At 38.5% G+C, this 21,052-nt stretch overlaps 1 protein-coding gene across 1 annotated transcript in view; it reads left to right on the top strand.

Annotated features, from left to right (window-relative positions):
* LOC105236255 (glycophorin-A-like) overlaps nucleotides 1–20,598 on the top strand; it is a 33,204-nt gene extending 12,606 nt beyond the window's left edge. The window contains exons 3-7 of the mRNA XM_034661567.1: nucleotides 10,222–10,260; nucleotides 12,761–12,799; nucleotides 14,692–14,777; nucleotides 16,197–16,271; nucleotides 19,344–20,598. Coding sequence (XP_034517458.1) covers nucleotides 10,222–10,260; nucleotides 12,761–12,799; nucleotides 14,692–14,777; nucleotides 16,197–16,256 — 224 coding nt within the window. The 3' untranslated portion in view covers nucleotides 16,257–16,271; nucleotides 19,344–20,598. The remainder of the gene's footprint in view (nucleotides 1–10,221; nucleotides 10,261–12,760; nucleotides 12,800–14,691; nucleotides 14,778–16,196; nucleotides 16,272–19,343) is intronic.
* The last annotated feature ends 454 nt before the right edge of the window (nucleotides 20,599–21,052 follow it).

Here is a 21,052-nt window from a genome sequence, read left to right on the forward strand (position 1 = left end):
CATATATGCTATGGTCTGTTGGACTTTTACCTCTTATGTGTTTTGAAGGTAAATAACCTATTTGTAATTATCCTGTTGGCTAACTTCATGTTTTTAAAGAATTCTCTCTCAGAACCCCCAAGTCATTTTAATGGCACAGTACACATCGAAACTCCAACTGCTTTGATGGACCCTATGAAAACTGGATAGGATTGTTCTAGGATGGAGCCAACAGCTCCTAGGTGCCTTGAATGGATTTCAGTTGTGTCATGGGCTATGGATTCCCTCAGCCCCTCTGGAGGCCAGGTATTCAGATAGGGTATAGTAAGGTATAGCCACCTCCAGACTCATTCAAATGTGATCGAGACATAGTGAATGTACCCTGCAACTCACTCTACACAAACACATAAACATATATGATGCAGAATTCCACAAACTAATAACTGTCTTTACTATGTGAGGCACTCTCTTCGATTTTATACAATTTAATATTTTAATGCCAGCAATGACACAGTGAGTTGATTTCAAGGCCGATTACTGTAGGTATTCACTATCTTGATTACATGTTGGAATCATCTAAGGGGCTCTCCCTAAAAAATACTGATGATTGAGTTCCATAGCCAGGGCTTCTAAATACACTAACGTAGGCGCCGGCACACTATAGATTGTAAGCCAAATCTAGCCTCCCACCTGGATTTGTACAACCCTCAAGTTAACAATGGTTCTTACTTTTTAAGTGTTTTTTAAAAATCAAAAGAATAGTAATATTTTGTGACACGTGACTATTAGCATAAAATTAAAATGTTAGTGTCCATAAATAATTATTGGAACAAAGCCACCCTTATTGAATTATGCTTTGGCTTATGGATTGTCTATGGCTGGTTTTGCACCATAACAACGGAGCTATAACAGAAACCAACCAAGTCTAAAATACTTGTTCTTTGACCCTTTACGGAAAGTCTGCCAACTCCTCCACAAGGGATCTCATTCTGTAGTTTGAAAACTCAGTTTTAGACTGAGGATTTCCCAGCTAAGCCCTTGTGGAGTTCCTTGGAGCTGCTCCCAGCTGGCCGTGGACACAGGGTGTGTGGCTCCAGGCCTACGACCCACGATTCCATCCGAGCCATTCCACTGTGTTCATATTCCAGTCTGTTCACACACGGAGGAACTTACCTTTGAAAAACGCAAAAGTTAAATCAAATGTGGGGAGAGGGGCTTTTCTAAGACAAAACCACAAGAAATGCCATCATTTAATATGACAAATGGTGAATGTTGTCATTTCTCAAGGAACTCAGGCTAATATCCAATTGTTTTTGGAATTTGTTCACGCTCTAGATAAGGGTGATATACGAACCTTAGAAAACGTAAGAATAGGTCACAAAACCCTGGAAAATGAGGTTTCTACATGTGCACTTAGTCTGGAGCAATGGCTCTCACCACTGGCAACACCCTGGAATCTCATGCCTGTGACTCCCAGCTGATTCTAACATGCGGCCAGGATTGAGAATGCTGATCTAGTTTCTGTCGTTGCTGTTTGTGGTTGTTCAACTGGTGGCAGAACGTATCGGTGGTGTGAGAGCTTTGCGATAAAATTTTCACTTCTAATGAGAATTTTTCTCATCCAGCCTAACTTCTCTAAGCTCAAACCTAATGCATGCAGGGAGTTCAGCTACCAAATGCCAACGCCTTAAATGAAGCTGGTGCACCTACAGTGTGTGAACTGCTCTGGTTCTGGGGATTTGGAGTAGGCAGTAGTAACTGGATTAGAAGATACTTGGCTCAAAACAGTGAAATTTCAGCTAACAAGTTGTTACTAAGCAGACACATCTGTCTATCCATGATGTGGCTACATCTCTTCTATACACCCTACACTTCCATGGTAAATGTACGCCCCTCCCATCTCAGATTATGCACAAGGTGAATTAGTATTTTTGTACTTCTTCAGTTAGCCCTCATTTGTCATAAGTGAAGGCTTGCTTGGGAGTTGCTGCATTATTTGCTGAGAATTTGCTCTCTGGAAGCAACTTATTTGGTGCTCTCATTCTTTTTATTCTGCATAGATCACAGTAGACCTTCCCAGACGATTCTGTGGTCAAATAGATCTGAATTCAATACCCAGTTCTACCATTTATCAACTGAATATCTTAGGCAAGTTAGGCAATGTTTCTGATCTTTGTTTTTCTCTACAAGTAAGGATTAATATAAAATAATATGCTCTTGGGTAATTGTTTTGAAGATGGCAAGATAAGATACCTGGAATGTAATGAAGACGCAATGTGTTAAATATTATTTTATTATTATGAGTATTATTATCTCAGCAATATAAATGTCCATGATTTGGGACTAGTGAAGTTCCTTGGAGGATAATATGTTCCATTACTCTCATACTAGAAGCAAGAAACTGAGGCCCAGATAAGTTCAGTGACATACTCAGATCCTCAACCAGTTAGTGGCAAAGGCAGGACTGAAAGTCTGACCTCCTTTCTCGCTGGGATAGTGGAGATAAATATCCCTTGCTTTCTCTCTGTCTGGCCTGAAGAAAGTACAATGGCTGAGAGCATAAGCTGATTTTTCTCTCTATCCCTGCTGCCTTGACAATGATTTTGGACGATGGGTATGGGCAGCAGCTGGGCAGTCCAGAACAGCTATCAGGTTCGAGGTTCCTTGAAGGAAGCTGTTGTCATCCTAGTCCACAGTGAAGACTCAATGAGGAGTTGTTATTCCTTCAAGTGAAGGAGGGCAGAAGTGTGACCAGCAGGCTGCTGGGAGCTGCCAGAGCATGTCACTCCGTAGACGAGCAGGAACTGGGTCATTGCATTGAACACCTTGCCCACAAAATGCACCAGTCAACAGGCTGGTCCTTTCTTTAAGAGATCTTGACCAGAGTGTTCAAACAGAATATTGAGGGTTATTCAAATCACTACACTCTAATGTCATCACAATGACTACTTTTTTCTTTGGGAAGCTCAACTTTCCTAAATTGTAATTGGCTATTTTAACTTCCTAAAACCCTTCGAAAAAAGAAAAACGAATGACAAGAGACCGGATGGACATCTGACTATATTATTACAAACTCAAACCAGATTGAGTTTGTCAATCCTGTGGTTTCAAGAGCAAAACTGAATATTTCTTTTAAAATATTGCTTCACAGCAAGAGTGTTCTCCAAACATTTTTTTGGGACACGCAACATTCCCATTTATACATTCATTCTGTATAAAATAAGAGGGTCTGGCGGAAAAAACATTGAGCTGGAAGTCGGGAGACGTAAGTTTTTCCCTGTTTAACCACAAATGAGCTGTGTAAAACTTCCACAGATGAATTTCTCAATCAATTTTCACGGTCCCCCCAATGCCAAAAGCAAACAAACAAAACTATAGCACTTAGAAAATTTAGTTTTCTGACTTGGAAGCTACTTAAGGCATTTCATATCCAGGGTGTGTCCTTGTAAGAGTTTGCTTTTGCAAGATAAGACTTCTATCAGCTGCAAGTCGGGAGGGAACCAAACCCAAGCCAGCAGCTGCCAGAGCCGGTGTTATCACATCCTGACAGGAGTTCAGCTACTGGAAGGTTGGGCATTCAGCAAGACTGTACAGGGTATTCCTCCAACATTGCACTTTATTGTTACCCCTTCTTAGAACATTTCATATTAGAAATGTCAACTGTTTGGGAAGCCATGTGATTTGGGGGTAGAGCATAGAGGGGGATGTGAGGAGACTGGACCGCTATTCCCCATTGTATCCCTAACGTGTCGTGGGCCCACAGGTCACCCCACCTTTTTGGTGCACTGGGAACAGTGACAGGGGCCTTCTCAAGCTCCCTCCTTCAACACACGGATGTCTCAGGCTGGTAGAGTTTTAATGAGAAACTGTGAGGTCAGAGCAGTGAGGATAAGGGACAAAAGAGGTGAATGTTCTAGAACGATTCAGTTGATATGTAAGTGTGAGACGCTACAATCATGAAAATTAGAAATCTTTAATATTCTCGAAGGTATATATGAATTGATTCATTACACCCTTCCCGAACCTAAAATTACGTGATTCCGTTTCAGTCCCTGTAATGTACTTTTGAGGAAGTACCACAGCAAATGCCATTTCAGTGTCTGGAGACGGGAACAAAATTTTAAACAAGGAGTTTGAGGCCTTGCTGCAGCTACACTTGTATTTTATTTTGCACTAATTTGCCACTTGAAGTTTAAACTCTTGTCAGTCTGAGAAGTTGGCCAGCCTCGGCCTGCTGGCTGCCACCTGGCCTTCACATGAACGCACATTGCAACTCTCCTGTCTTCGCATTTTAGCTCCCGTTATTTCTTGACCTTAATTCCCCCCTTCCACATTTCTACCTAAAATTCTTCCCATCCTTCGAGGTTCAGACAGTGAGTCATTGTAAGTAGACATGGGGTAAGGACTTCAGAGTACGTATTTCAGAGCAACTAAGGACATGTGCAGTTTTGATGCTGACACACCTTCCATAATACCTCACGCTCTACAGGTTTCTCATTGAGAAGCGGAATTGTTCAGGTAGAGTCTGGACGTGTTCTTCCTAAAAGAAGTGAACGGGTATTTTTAAATGACCCTTATATTGATATTACTAGAACAGAAAACAGTTTCTCTTTGTGGCTATAGCACGAGGATCCTGACGGCTAAGAGATAGAATGTAATGAGTACGATAAATTGGTGTGAAAAAATAAAAATGAAGAATATATGACTAGTTTAAAACCCCTAGCTCCTAGGATCTCAGAATTGCAAGGGATTTGTCTTTTTGTGTGTGTTCATTGCACGCCAGTGTTCACCAGCTAATATGCTAAGACATCCAAGAAATCTTGCTGACAAGATTTCAACCGGGCACAGGTCTGGAAATGGGAATATTACTGGAAGTCAGCAGAATTAGGTCGTGGCTCTGTTCCTTACCAGCTGTGTTAAACTGAGCTTATCAGTTAACTTTTATGATATCAACTTTCTTATCTGTAAAGCAAGCAAGTTGGATTAGATATTCCAAGAGCCCCTGTAATATAAAGTATAAAAGTACATTCTGAATTAAAGAGGACCAGATTTAAATTGAGTTTTAATTTGCGAATGATGCAATTGCATTTGTTGAAGCTGATTTAGCTATGGAAATCCAGGGGCCCAGAGCATGAGAAAAAAAAAAGAAACACGGAGAGAAACATTTCTCATCACCCTGTCCCTAAGAGGTGTAGGTAAACCACATCTGCTCTTTAATGGTTACAATCTGCTTGAATGTTTTCTATCTAGTCAACCCAACTGAAGATTCTTTTGTAAACAGTCCCGCTTAAAATCCTCTTATTCACAGACATTTTGCAGCTCTGTGTACCTGCATATGTCCGCAGATGTCCGGTAGCTGATTAGGGCCCAAGGAATGTGGGACAGCCACACAGATTGAGGGCTATTGCTGCCAAGTGTAAGCATCAAAACACTTCTGGTGGTTGTTAGGGGTACGTATTATGGGATTTTGGGTTCCTTACCGTGAATTTTGAAAGTAGCTTAAGCATGTGAGAATGTACAAAGAGATACAACTTTTGTTTCTCCTAGGTGACGTTTCTCAACCAGGGGCTGGTATAGTTAATTTGAAGTGATTGATAAAATTCTTCAGATTGCCCCATGTGATTCTATTTTAGAATCACCAGCAAGTTCTTTAAAATTTAAGTGCTAGAAAATAGAAAAACTTATGTGAGTGAGCAGAACTATTAATCCTTCAAGCTTACATTTTTTTGTGAACTATGTATTTCAGTGAGAGATTCTGAGCCCTCCTCAGACTGCTAAGCAAGGAAGGGTATTAACTACTATTGAAATACAAGATTTTTTCCCCGAAAATAGAAAGAAAACTACTAAAAAGATCATTTTATGGATAGTTCCAGATATTTGATTGTTGAGGAAAAAACGTATAAAAGATTTTTTTATCAAGTTGCTCTTAGGGCATTTATTTACTCTATTTATTTACTTACTGCATTGTTGGCTTTAAGTGACTCTAATATTTGCATCAAAGCAACTAAATCTGGAGAACTAAAGCAGGTATTTCTAAGAACGTAAATGGAAAATTTCAGTCTCAAATCAACTTGGCCACCGATCAGTTTTTGTAAGGGTGCAGGTAGAACGTAACATTCACAGTTGGGACTTGAATCAAGTATATGCAATTTTTGGAAATTACCTCAAGGACTTTGTTTCTCTAAACAATGTGTTGCTTTCAATGTTAGATATTCCTGAGTTCTGACTACAGTTTAGAGCCTTGGGCTTCAGCCTCCACTTCTTCTGGACAAAATTTGCACTAAATGCTCCTTTCCTCTGAGTAATAGCTGTTGGAGAAGAAGGACATCTATTTGCTAGAGGCTGAAAATGGTTTTGATGGGGTTCAAAACTTATTTAAATGAGGTCTGTCTCCTTAAGCATCTTCTCATTTCGATACCAAAGAAAAAAAGTTATATGTACTTTGCTCCCTCCTTCCCCCGCTGCCTTGCTCTCTTCACATCTTGCGCTGCAGTCCCGTAGATGCTTGCAGATCCCTCAATGATGTCTCAAATTCCAGGGCATGGCTGGCAGTGCTGACTCAGTACCAACATGTCCACACAGTCGAAATCCTAGTGTCCTTGCAAGATGAGTTCCAAGAACACCTCCACGAGGTCTTTCGACCTCCTCCTGCTCCCCCTAGAATTGACCACAGCCTATTTTGTGCCCTACTTCCCCAGCACCCAAAACACATTCTGAGACTTAGATCAAATTGTTGTGTCTCTTTACTAAGTTGGAATTTCCTTGCTGGGAACACCATGAGTCAGTTAGTTAGTTAGTTAGTTAGTTATTGTGTTCTCTGTATGTGCACAAAGTAAGCATGCTAAAACACTTTCATGAACTAATGAATCAATGAACGAACACCCAAGGTTCCCAGTAATCATTGAGGCCCTCAGAAGACATATCTGGATTCCAAACAGTCAATCATAAGATTTCATTGAGCCTTTACCACACCATGCCAAGTCCTGGGGACTTGGTAGAGTTTGTGGTCCCAGTAAGGTAGATAAGAAAGGACCTCCAAAAGGAAATGGTATTGAACTGAGACCTGAAAAGCAGACAGCTAGGCAAGATGGGGTGGGAGGGCATAACTTCAAGCAAAGGGAAGAGGAGGTAAAAAGGTGTGGGCGTGGTTAGGAGTATGGTGCATTTGAGGAACCAGGAGGTATCTGTCATGGCTGGAGCCTGGGGAGAGAAGGTTAAAGGACAAGCAATGAGATGGGGAGGCAGGTGGGGGACTGGGTCACACAGGGTCTTACAGGTGTTCACAAAGTGGGGGGGGGGCACCAGCCCATAGACTGAGCACCTCCCTAACTGACCCTGCAAATCCCTACTCAGACGGTCTCTGATGTCCTGTGGAAGAGTTAGGAAGCCTGAAGGAGGGCATATTTGTGTTCAAAGCCAAAACTCAATGGCTTTGGTTAAATTTTTAACATTTTAACTCTTTTAACACTTAAAAACTTTGGTGTGGATTGTTTTGTTTTTCAGATTTAGATTATTTTGGTCTTCAAAGTATGGGCATGTTGTTGAAATGTTGTGAATATTTTGTCGATTTTCTGTGAATAGGTGTTTTTCAAATATGCTTGTCCTCACCCTGTGGAAGCCACTTTGCCATATGGCTTATTTAATTCATTGTTATGTTCATTTTAGATGCAGTCTGGAAACTCACCCGTTGATTCTCTATAAGAAATTGGCTAAAAATTTATAACTATTAGTATTTCACTGAATACCTATTATGTACAAAACACTGTTTTAAAGCTGAGGGGATTCAAAATGAGTTAGCCCTGGGAACTAGCAACCCTGGAAACAAGTTTTATGTCTCAAAGGAATCCATTTGGTGTCCTAAAGTGATTATAAATGTATGCCCTACCTGTAAATAATTATACTGAACTGAAAGGTCTAAAGGAGATGCAACATTAATGAAGAGATACAGAAAATTTTTGTTCATTAGTTATCCTTTTTTATCTTTTTTACATACTTTCACTGATTATTAATAAAAATAGTCCTCTCCCTAATTTTGATTTCAATATATGCTGAAACTTGAAATTCCTATCATCACGTTATTGTTTAAAATGTTTCTTCTTATATTATCTTTTTTTTTTTAAGATTTTATATATTTATTTGACAGGGAGAGATACAGCGAGAGAGGGAACACCAGCAGGGGGAATGGGAAAGGGAGAAGCAGGCTTCCCGCTGAGCAGGGAGCCCGTTGTGGGCTCATCCCAGGACACCGGGATCATGACCTGAGCAGAAGGCAGAGGCTTAATGACTGAGCCACCCAGGCGCCCCCTTCTCATATTATCTTTTAAATCAATACACCTGAGTGTTGAAGATGACCTTAGAGATAGATGCTATTCATCATGCTATTTAGTTCATTTGTGTAGCCATTATTTAAATACACGTGAGGAGCAGGTGGTAGGACCAAGTCGAAGAACAAGATGAGACTTTATAGGAGAGGAGAAAACATTGCAGACAGTTTGGGGACAATAATTCCTGCCTGCACAATTTGGGGGTAAGGATTCATTGGCAGCTGGTTAAAAGAGGCAGGTCTTGGTACTCGGTCTTTGAGAAGACCGACCAGAAATGTCAAAGACATTTTTCAGTTCTTTGTGGATTCTCTAGGAAACCTCGAGCATTTAGCTGAGAGGCCAAGGTGACAGTCTCTCTGGGGAATGTCTGCAAGTGCTCATGCACCCCCTCTTCGTCATACCTGGGCATCATTCCCCTCACTAGAAGGTCTCAAAGGAATGAGCAGAGATACACCCACAGAGTTTAGTACACTGATGGTTATCTAAGAATGATTCGTAACTCTCAGAATTGTAAAAATAACATAAACGCTCAAATCAAAGACTGATGACTAAACTATGGCACATTGATATACTGGAATACTATACAGCCATTAAGAACCTTGTCACAGAAGAATATTCAACAACATAGGAGACCTGTCTGTAGTATATATATCTTAAACACTATGTACGGATTTATACATACTCAAACACAATGATCCTGTGTTTAGATGCAATAGCTAAAAGTTCAGATGCTTATACACCAAAATGTTTATTTAAAAAAAATTTTTTTTAATTTTATTTATTTATTTGAAAGAGAGATAGCGAGAGAGAGAGAGAGAGAGCATGAACAGAGGGGAGGGGCAGAGAGAGAGAGAAGCAGACTTCCTGCTGAGCAGGGAGCCCAATACTGGGATCATGACCTGAGCCGAAGGCAGGTGCTTAACTGACTGAGCCACCCAGGTGCCCTTAGATTACTTTTATAATTAAAACAATCCCATTTAATTTATAAAATCCTTATAACATAATTCATAAATTTTATATTTGTACAATTTAAAAATCTAATTGTTTAATTATAAAAAATCAATGTGTTTAATGGGATTTTAAAAGGATAGATGAGAATACGTATCTTGTATTCATGTTTGTGTGCAGATATGTTTTTATTCTAAAGAATAACCATGGCCTAGAATTCATTGCAGTACTTGGTTATCTGGATCCTCAGCCAGTTGTCTCAGACTAGAGCCAGCATTTCCTATAATTCTATTACAATTCTGAAATGCTACTTTTGAAAGAGAAAAAAGAAGTATGGGTGGGGAACCTTAGAAATGACTCACCCTCACATTGCATCAAAAACTGGGGATGTACTGTATGGTGACTAATATAACAAAATAAAAATTATTAAAAAAAAAAAAAGAATTGACTCACCCTCTAACAACCGAGAAGAAAATTGAATGTAGTCATGTCTTGGTTTTAATTTTTACCGGGGAGGTAGAATTGTACCAAGGAGGTGGAGATAAGGAGGCATGGGGCACAACCTTCATCTTATGTCATCCCTTTCTTTAACATCGACAATTTCCCAAAGGTACGGAAAATGCCATGCAAAAGCAGCTTCCGGTCTCTCCTCCCTTTATAAGAATGGTAACAACAATAACTAACCTGTGTGCGATGCTCTTTATGTGCCAAGTACTCTACTAACACGTGTGTGTACTCGGGCACACATGCAGGAAACTACTTGAGTCCTCACAATGACATTTTGAGGCAGATTTTATCATTGTACACAGGAAACGAAGATACACTTTCCTCCTCTGTAAGCCCCTACTATGTAGAAATTCTGGAGTTGCCACTGGGAGGGACATGGGATAAATTTGCTTTTTATGGTATGCTCTAGAGTCCACTCGGTGACCTCATTGCTGATCTTTTTCTCAACTTCTGTTTTCTACAGGTTTGGTTTCCACACAGCAGCCATCATTTGTCATTCCTGGTACAGGACAAGACCCTTTAGTTACTCTACGCCAACATCTCCCAGACGGGGCACAAAGTTTATTCATTTTTAAAATTTTTTGTAATTCAAATATAATTAACAGACAGTATGGTATTAGTTTGAGGTGTACAATATAATGCTCACAAGAAATGTACTCTTAATCCCTTCACCTATTTCACTATTGGTGGAAATGCAAGCTGGTGAGCCACTGTGAAAAACGGTATGGAGTTTCCTCCCAAAATTAAAAACAGAAATACCATATGACCCAGTAATTCCACTACGGAATATTTACCCAGAGAAAATGAAAACACTAATTTGAAAATATATCTGCATCCCTATGCTCACTGCAGCGTTATTTACGTTGCCGAGATATGGAAACAGCCTAAGTGTCCATCCGTAGATGAATGGATAAGGAAGATGTGGTACATATACACAATGGAATGTTCCTCAGCCATAAAAAGGAATGAAATCTTGTCATTTGCAACAACATGGATAGATCTACAGGGTATAGTATTAAGTGAAATAAGTCAGAGGAAAAAAAATGCCATATGATTTCACTCATATGTGGAATTTAAGAAACAAACAAAGAAAAAAGAGAGAAACAAAAAAACAGGGTTTGTTCATATTTTAAAATAGTTGCTTTGGAGTGCATTGTTATGATGCAACTCTATTAAATTGGACCTGTCACTGTGGCGAAACTGTGACCAACACTGAGAAACAGCATTAAGCAGACACAATCCCTACTCCAGAGGAATTCTCACTTCTGGACTATCTCACAAAAATAATATGGTGGTCTAAAGAAATTAAAACAATCTAGCAGAGTGCATAAATGCTGACTGTGACTATTTCATGGTATTTCCAGAAAGAAGGGATCTCATTGTGCAGTGCTGAGGCGGCCCCGGAGTCAAACCATGCAGGGGTCAGCTGTCCCACTTGCTGACCCTGAGTGAGGTTTGCAAGGGGTTTCTGTTCCCTTCGTTTTTCAAATGGGCCCATAATTTTCATCTTACAGTATTTCTCTAGAGATCAAATAAGAAGGTGTATGCAAAATTGCTTCACCTCAAGCCTGACGTATCGTAACTGCCTAGTAAATGAGAAGAGTACTGAGAGTAGGGCGGTCAGGCCGCATTCACTGTCCCTGGCTACTTCTCTCAGAAAAAGAAGATGACTTCACTAGAGCTGGTTGAAAGTAGAAAGGGAAAGCATCTCTTGTAGGTGAAGTTTAGGCAGGATACTCCAGATTTTTAAAAAATAAGGCTCAGAAAATATCTCTAGAATGGCTGCAGGACCATTAGTATTAGAAACATGGAGAAAATGCACTGGGATAAACAGAAGCAGCAGATTTTAAGAATAGAGACCAGGGAAGGAAAATTAGGCTAAGGGCTGGGAACTAATTATTAGGATCAAAGTGACTTCAGTGTGAAGCCAACATGATGGTGTCCAACTGGAAAGCATTTAAAGGGCAAATATAGACACACAGTGCTACATGCCCTGAATGTTAGAAATAATGGTCGGGCATTGTAAGTGTTTTCCCACATTACCTAAGTTTATCCTCACAGGAAGCCAAAGACCTAGGTGTTATAATCTTCATTTGCCTAAGAAATTACTAAAACACAGAGCAATTAAGGAACTTATCCAAGGCCACATAACTAGTAAGAGAGATTCTTGTGACTGGCCCCACCTGTTTTGCTCCAGAGCTCATACACTAACCACGACTACCAACTGCCACGAGGAAAGAGAGGACAAGCCCCAGTTAGCCTTTAAACATAACCTCCAAAGAATGACCCAATAGAACCAAGTTCCTGACTACATGGTAGCATATGGTAGGATACATTATTTATAATCACTAACTTCAAGAAAACTGTAAGGCTGTAGTAGTCTTACTCCTTCATGACATAAAATGGCGACTTCAGAGAAAGAAACGTAATCAGGTTAATGCTAGTGGTGCCTTAAGGTGCATTGAGACAACAATACGAGAAACTTCTGCAGATAGGGAATCCAGTGCAACTGTACACAAAAGCTCAGATGAGACACAATAAAGGTTTGGATTCAGATGGTGACTGTGGTCTAAATCTGGAAAATTGTTACCAGACATGACATGACCTCTCTTGGGTTTGGACTCAAGTTCATGTGGGTTGATGGCTCATTGGGTCTCCTTTCTTCTCCCCATTTTTACATATATTTTTAAATGTGCTGTTTTTTGTAGAACTCAGTAAGTGGTTCTTCCAGAACTTTCTCAAACCCTTCCCTTCATTTAAGGAGATGGTTTGCTAATGTCTGACCCATGACTACCTGTTGGGTTGTTGAAAGTAGATAGTGGAATTACTAATGTTAAAATTGACACATTACCCCAGAAGTTTTACTAGCTATTTAAAATTGAACAGTATCTCCCCAAACACAATTAATAAAAAGAAACCCACTAAACAATGTCATTCCAATATGGAACTTTAAAGATACACCCTATGTATTTTAACTTTATTTTGAAATTTTGTATTTTTAGAAGCAAGGCAACAAATTGAGCACATTTTCTCTGAACCAGGTATGTTAATACTTGACATAGAATAACAATAATTTCAACTTAAATGACACATTGCTAGTTAAATGCCTAAGAAAATAAGAACCATCAACTTTTAACTTTTTAATTTTTTTTTAAAGATTTTATTTATTTGTTTGAGGAAGAGGTAGAGTGGGGAGGAGCAGAGGGGGAGGAAGAGGAAGAATGAAAGAATCCCAAGCAGACTCCGTGTTAGCCACGGAGCCCGACTAGGGGCTGCATCTGACCACCCCAAGATCATGACTTGAGCCGGAACCAAGAGTCAGAGGCCTAACTGACTGAGCCACCCAGGTGCCCCAAGAAGCATCAGTTTTTAAAATAGAAGAGGGTATATTATTATACCTTTCATGATACAAAATTGTAAAGGCAAGCAAAATATGCTTTTTAAAATTAAAATATGCATTTCTTATTTTCCTAAATATTTTGGAACTAGCAGTGCATAATTTGATCATTTTTCTTGTAATTTAGATTTTATAGCTTTCTAACCAACCATGGGTACTTGAGAAAAGTCTCGTAGGAGCTTATGAAACAATTGAACTTCCCCGTTTCCTGCTTGTAAAGAAAGCAAGGAGCTGAAAATCATCTGATTCCTTGGCACATATCAGGAATAAATAGAGACCATTTAAATCTCAATCCTGATTCATTTGGGGCCCTGTGCTACCAGTTTGGGGTTATCCTCTCAACCCTCTCTGACTGGGGGACTGTCACCTCCACTTCTTAGGTGCTGCTGTGGATCTGGCTTTGGTTGATTTATGTGACCATTTACTATTCGGCCTTTCTAAGCCTCCCTTTGCACTTGGCCTGCATCCATACTTCACACAAGAAAAATGGATTGTAGAACTGAATCACTAGCTCTTGAATTAAAGCTACATGGACGGGAAGGCTGGGCAATACCAGTGGCAGGAAAAACTACTTTTACTTTTTTAAAAAATCAATAATATGTCTTTTAAATATAAATAAGCCAAACAAATATGCCATGTTACTTGTATGTCTTGCCTTCAGTTCTATTGACCTCATTTGAAAGCACAACAAATATGTATGAATAGGCAAGACTACCTCTCAACATGTAAAAGATTTGAGAAATATTTTTAGTATACTCCCAATGTAGTGTATTTTGACTATCACGTTAGAACTATACTGATTAGTAAACACATTTTATATCATATTAGTGTATATGATATTGAGTTTATTTCCTCCAAAACTGCTGATTCATTGATCTGCCCAATACCCTTTTGTATATCAAGACATTATTTTCTCTCATAACTTTGACACTATGAAAAGAGTTTGTGGTTTTTTCCATATTGAGATAGGATGTCCACAATGGCTCTTCTCCATAATTATGCCTGTGAGGTCCTGTGAAGAAAAATGGGAGTGAATTGGGGGGGCGCCTGGGGGGCGCAGCGGTTAAGCATCTGCCTTCGGCTCAGGGCGTGATCCTAACGTTCTGGGATCGAGCCCCACATCAGTCTCCTCCACTAGGAGTCTGCTTCTTCCTCTCCCACTCCCCCTGCTTGTGTTCCCTCTCTCGCTGGCTGTCTCTCTCTGTCAAATAAATAAATAAAATCTTTAAAAAAAAATTTAAAAAAAAAATTAAAAAAAGAAAGAAAAATGGGAGTGAATTGGAACTCTGGAGCCTTGGTTCTCATTAGATGTGTGACCTTGAACAAAGATGTTAGTGCTCAAAGTTCCAGTCTCCCACATGGTTACTGTGAAAAACCTAATTTTTGAAAATATAGTATACGTAAAAGCATATTAATGTATTTTCTATAAAAAAGCAAAGCGATATTATCCCTGATTTTACCTGTTTTATTTTTCAGTTGAAATGTGGTAGTTTATCTCATATTTTTGTAATTTTCTGCTCTCTTTTTCTCCCATAGAGATAATAGGGATCATTTATGCAGTAATGCTCGGGGTCATTGTAACTATCCTCTCATTTGCTCTCTGTATTGGCCAACTGACAAAGGTGAGAATTCAGTTTTTAATTTTGCTGTAAGTGCTGGTGTGAACAACTCTATTCTTCTGAGTTCAATTAAACTCAAAGAGAAACAAAACTGCGTAAAACTCCATCTTTTTCAGTCAGACACATGAAAGTCACTGGGTTATTCTAGTAGAACTTTTTTTTTTTTTTGCATTTGCTCTATAAAGGAACCCAAAATATAAAACTCTCCCCCATTTTCCAATGAAAAATTTTCCAAAATTTTGTCTCACTTGATTTAATATACTTTGATGGATATAGATGAAATAATCAAATGCCTAATTATAGTGTGTACTTTAACTTATGTGTGCAAAATATTTAAAATAACATGATATATTTACATATGTTTAAAACCTTTCCTGTTTTAGAGTCTCATATTTCCTGGTACAAATTTTTCAAACTCCACTCATGTGTTTTCCAGCATGACTCATTTTTTTCATGACTAAAGCTTACTTTAAATCCATGTGACACAGCATTCCAAAACACACAACATTTACTATAACTTTCTATCTAAGGTGTTTAAGACACAACATTTGTGTGTGTGTTTCTGATGCTATAATTAGAATTGTAGTCCTAGATCATTAAGTATCTGGTCACCAAAGAATGGTACAGTTAGGTTCTCATCATTCTCTGTTCTTGATCTCTCTTTGTGATCTCCACATCATAACCACTATATATATTCTTTTAAAAAGGCTTATTTAGAGAGGTAACAACTTTGTAGTGACAGGGGTATAATAACAACTTCTACTGGGTGACTTCTATAATGGTCCAAACCTATGATTGATTATCATTACTCCGTGTGAATATATCTTATCTAAAGAGTACTTTTTAATAAAAGTCATTGAGAATGCTTGTTGTGGTTTGAGGGATGTTGTAAAGACTTGAATGTAAGATGAGTCCTCTGGTCTGCTGTATAAATACTGGGGGGAAATCACCTCCTTTTGATTGGGCGTATATGGCAAATGAGTTGTCTTCTCTCTTGGCTGATGGTCTAAAATCTAGAAAAGTCAGTAAAATACTTAGTTGGCAAAATTCAGAGAAAATCTTCTATTTGTATATAGAAAAACTGGGTCATGATCAATGTGCTAAGAGACCTTACCCCTTTTTCAAAAATTTCCATTTTGGCTTTTCATTACAGCAGGGAAATATGAAAGTCAATGTTTGGGGATAATAATTCACCTATGGAAATATCAAATATTATTTTGAAAGACAAATACAAGTTGAAATCAAAGTTTGTAAATATCTATGGAATTGTGAATTTTTCCAAAAGTAACCTCTACAAAGCACATTTTAATCAAAAGAAAACGTTAGCCAAAAAAAAAAAAAATCTTTGAACTTGAGGCATTTTTCTTTAGAAGGTCTTATGTTTCAAAAATTGTGGCATTAATATTTGGTTTTTATTCATAGAAAAGTTCACTTCCTGTCCCATCTTCACCCCCAGAAGATGCAGACTCTGAAGTTCTGTAGAAACAAGAAATCCAGGTTAGTGCTAATATTCTTAATGCCTTTTGCCTTTTTGGGGGGGAAATAAATTAATTACTTCTTTCTGAGTTGTGGGGTATGCCCAATTAGGATTCATTTATATTCTATTTCATCAGTGCTACCTCTGTAAGATTTTTTTCATGTGGACATTTGTCTTTAGCATAGTGAAATTATCCCTCAGGCAAAAAGTGTCTTTTAAAAAAAGAAAAGGTAAAATAAATTCTACAAGTAAACACAAAAGTTAAGTTCTTTTGTACACTTCCTATTTTCCAAACTACAAAGTTTTATATAGGAGACCCTACAATGGGTATGGTTTAATAGCCCCTGATCTACAGCCAGACCTGGATTTGAATCCATACTCCAACACTTAGTAGCTGTGTAACCGTGAGCAAGCTACTACTATGGAGATAATGATAGTTAATGTGGCGATAATTTAATATGGATATAATGATAACGCTGACCTCATAGAGTTCCATGAGGATTAAATGAGCTACAAGTGAAGCATTTAGAACAGTTCTTGGCCCTAGTAAGTGCTCGTGCCTGTTAGATCTAATAAGTAATGCAGGCTCCATGCCCAAGTGATCTCCTCTGCACAACTGGCCAGTCACTTGGCCCCCTCTTTTCATTTCCATCTGCAGGTGTTAGGTAGGTACACAACATGTGGAAAACTGCAGGTCAATTTCGTTCACACAGAACAGTAGTAGCCTACACAGTGATTTTTGAAAAGAGCTTTCATCGCCAACTTAAAAAAATAGGAGATTTTTACGTAAAAAAACACCCAAATATTAGACCTCCCTTACAGAAAAAAATGTAAACTCTCACAACGCTGGCACCTCTGTATCAGCATGAGAGCTATTCCCAAGAGCAGAGTAGTGGTTGCTGCCTCACCTATCGGTTTAAATACCAAATCTCATTTATTTCACTCATTATGGCCTCTTGTATCATCTCCATAATTAAGCATATAGTCCCTATGAGATGTCACCTGAAACCAAAGCCCAGGTGATGTCTATTTTGGGAGATGTCCATCAAGAACAGGCTGTGGAATGTGCTTTAAGGCTCAAGCAAAAAGGACCTGACTGCCCCTTCAAAATCGACTAGGGTTTTTCCATAATTACATAATTACAAAAAATCATGATGGGGTGCCTGGGTGGCTCAATCAGTTGAGCATTTGACTCTTGGTTTGGGCTCAGGTCATGATCTCAGAGTGTGAGATCCAGCCTGGCCTGGGCTCTGCACTCAGCGGGAGCTCTGCTTGAGATTCTCTCTCTCTCCTTCTGCCCTCCCCCTGCTTGCTTGCTCTTTCTCTCTCTCTCAAATAAATAAATAAATAAATAAATAAATAAATAAATAAAATCTTTAAAAAATCATGACAGAACGGAAAACCTATAAATTTTTGGATTCTAGTTTAACCTAGAATCCAAAGCACCTATCTTCAAAGGACTTTCTGGGTTTCTTAGACTTTGGAGTGAGGAAAGAAAGTTTTAAAGATTCACTCCAGCTACATAACCTATAGGCAGGACTTGCCTCACCAAGTTGTCTTGCAGATTATTCTTAAAGCTTAACCATGATTGTTACATAATTACTTAGTCCCAGGAAGGTCATGCTCTGTAGAGTAAACGGCATATGCAAAGTTCTCAGCGAAAAGGATTAGTAAAACCCGGTTGGCTGATACTTAACAAAGTTTGGAGTCATGTGCCAAATCCACTTCATTTACTCAGGCTACCTTGTTATAGGACTTGTGGGTGGAACTAATATCTGTATTTTTTATCTACATTATGCATTATTTCAAAAAAATGTTTTGATGCTGTTTCAAAGTGGAATGCTTACCACCCAAAGCCATGAACATTACCCAGGGCAAGACAAGGCAGTTCGGGGCAGAAGGACAACATGACAAAAGGCAGGGGGGAAGACAGAGCATGCTGTACCCAGGGAATGACGTGCATTTCTGTACAGCAAGATGAATACTTCGGTTCCCAGTTCATGCCTCAAATATATGGAAAGACAAGGGAAGGTCAGATAAATCAAATTTCAGGCTTCTTTCATTTCCCCATATTTGTGCTAATGAAGTTATTGAATGTGTCTTAGGAAGTTAGTGAAATGGGGTATAAAACTGATCCCATCTCACAGGAAATATCGGGAAAAATATAAAAGTATTTAAAAATGCTCTAGTCCTATTTTTGTAGCATACTGCTGTAAAGCAATGTATAAACCAAAGACAGTAAGAGACAGAGGGACTGTGTCATCTCAGCGAGAACTGGAAATGTTAGGGTGTAAAGTATTAATTACTTTAACCCCCTTGAACTCGCACATAGTTTATGCCTGATGGGAAGTGAGAATAGGTGGATCTGAGTCAGCTGTCCATGGTGGCGACCGTGGGTGACTCCAACAGTTCATTTCTCATAGGAGAATGTTTGGGATGCACAGTTTCTGTGATACGCAAATGGAAGAAAACTGTGGAAAACACTCCATTTTCACAAGAGCAAAGGCTCTTCTCATCCCTTTAATGCACTCTCCAGGAGTAACATAAACCCAACTTTCTAGCCAAGAAAGGTTGAGGGTCAGATTTGTTGAAAGAGACCAACCCAGCTCCCTTTTCCCACGTGCTAGTATCAGAGAGGAATTTAGCAGTGAGGTGCTGAACAGACAGCTCCTTGCTAATGTCCAAGGAACAAAGTTATTCCCAAAACAGATCATAGACGAGGGAGGTTCAGAGACAGTTATGTAATTCAACTTACTTATCAGTTGCTGCCTTCCCACTATATTCAGCCCCTATACAAGTTCTGTGTTAGCTTCTCATCTCTGTAGAGATTACGAGCAGAGTAATTATGGTTGTGCCTTATCTAAGGCTTTTAGAATAGATTTTCTAAGAAATTCTTTCTTTACATATTATTCTCTAATAGTGCTAATCTGAAAGAAAATTCCTTTCATTTCCTAATAATTATATTCAAAGACAACTCTGAGAATGTAGAATTCTAAAGTGTATTCTATGCATTAATTCCCTACTGTGCTTAAATAGAACTATGTCTCATACTACTGCTTTTTTTTTTTTCTCCCTCTGTAATCCTTCCACAGAAAAGTCATTCATGAGAATCGGCTCGTCAAGCCAAATTTTGGAAGAAGTCAAAGACACAAGACTTCAATCAAATGAAAAACGAACATGTCAGTTACATACTCCAGTATATGGTGTCCCTTCCTAAGCGGGACAACTTCAGGGTGAAAATTTCATCGTGATGAGTCCAGTAACTCAATGATGGAAAATGTCTCTACTCATTAACATTTCAAAATGAAGAACAATTCTTTCCTTTTATGCTCGCTTTTGTGTGTTAGCATTATTTTTATAATTAATTGATTTAGAATTCTGATCCCCAGACCTCGCTTGGCTTCATCTGCAGTTCTTTACAACTTATTCTATTTTATTGTAGTTCGCTGATTGTGCTGTCAAGGGAGAGGCTTGTAACGTCTAGATGGTATCTAAGCTCTCATTCCAAACTTCTGACTCTTGTCATTGCTTTCAATATATTAAGGGGACCTGAGATCCTAATACTTTCTTCCACTGCAAGCTAAGGTATTACACTGACGATGATGATATTTTAGTCACACTAATAAAGCTTGTGCTTGGAGATGCCTCATGTATACATATGCATAAACACATACATTATAGTGTAGATAGAGATGTATAAAATGACAGTCACATTCATCCTCTCATGCATAAATCAACACAAAAAGGTTTTCCCACTTTAAGAAGTGAGATGTTACACTTGTGTAAATGACCTATTTAAAAGACTTTGACAGTCGAGTGTTAACTCTTTCAGGGCACTGACTGATGCATTGTGTTCCACAGGCAGTTATTTCTGTAAGAGGTCATGGTGTCCTGACAAAGAAAAGAATTAATGACTTTTCCTTGCAAACTTAATAATTCTCTAAATGCAGTATAATGAAACTTAATAACGCTATAAATGCAATAAGATGTGCAAACTTGACAAGCAGGTGAATATTGTAATAGGCTGTTCTGTATTCTCAATTATCTAATCCATCCAGTTCTACTTCCCCTTTAATAAAGCTTTGAAAATTAGCCTAAATAATCCAAAAGAAATTTCTAGAGACTTCATGGGACAAAGGCTTTGTAACCATACAGCTATCACTCATTAATAGTAAAACTTAAAAAGCAATATAAAAACAGAGAAGTACCCTCCTACGATAGTCTATTGCCAAAGTACTAAAAATCCATGTGGCTTTTCATTGTGTGCTAATTAAGTAAATAATAGTATGTAGATATTTGGGCCCTACAACTTAAATTTTTTTAAATAAATCACAAAATCTAAATCTTAACCTACTTGTTTGTTCTGAGAGTGTTCTTGTGTTAAATTGACTATTTAACTGAAAAGAAGAAAAGCACATTTCTGTTGTTACATATTTTTTAAAGTAGTTTAACAGTATTATTGGGTTAATCTAATCAAGTGAATTACTCAAGCATCAATGCAATTTTAAAGGTACTTTTTTCAATAAAAATAAAGTGTTGAACCAAGAGAGAACAGGAGAGGAGGCTTGTCTCTAAAGTAATTTACAAGTCAAAGACAATAGACTAGCTTGGCTGTCCCCTCTCAACAAGGGCAAGAGAATTCAGAGAATAATTAAAGTATAAATTACGTTAACCTCCTGGAAATTTTCCAGTTCATTTCTCTGTACTTCTATCTGCGGACTTGTCACATCTGAACTTAATGTTTGTAGGAAGAAATTACCTTTATGGTCTTTATAGTTTTATCATTAAATCAGCCTATAGT

Source organism: Ailuropoda melanoleuca, chromosome 5, assembly GCF_002007445.2.
Source record: "Ailuropoda melanoleuca isolate Jingjing chromosome 5, ASM200744v2, whole genome shotgun sequence".
Classification (NCBI taxonomy): domain Eukaryota; kingdom Metazoa; phylum Chordata; class Mammalia; order Carnivora; family Ursidae; genus Ailuropoda; species Ailuropoda melanoleuca.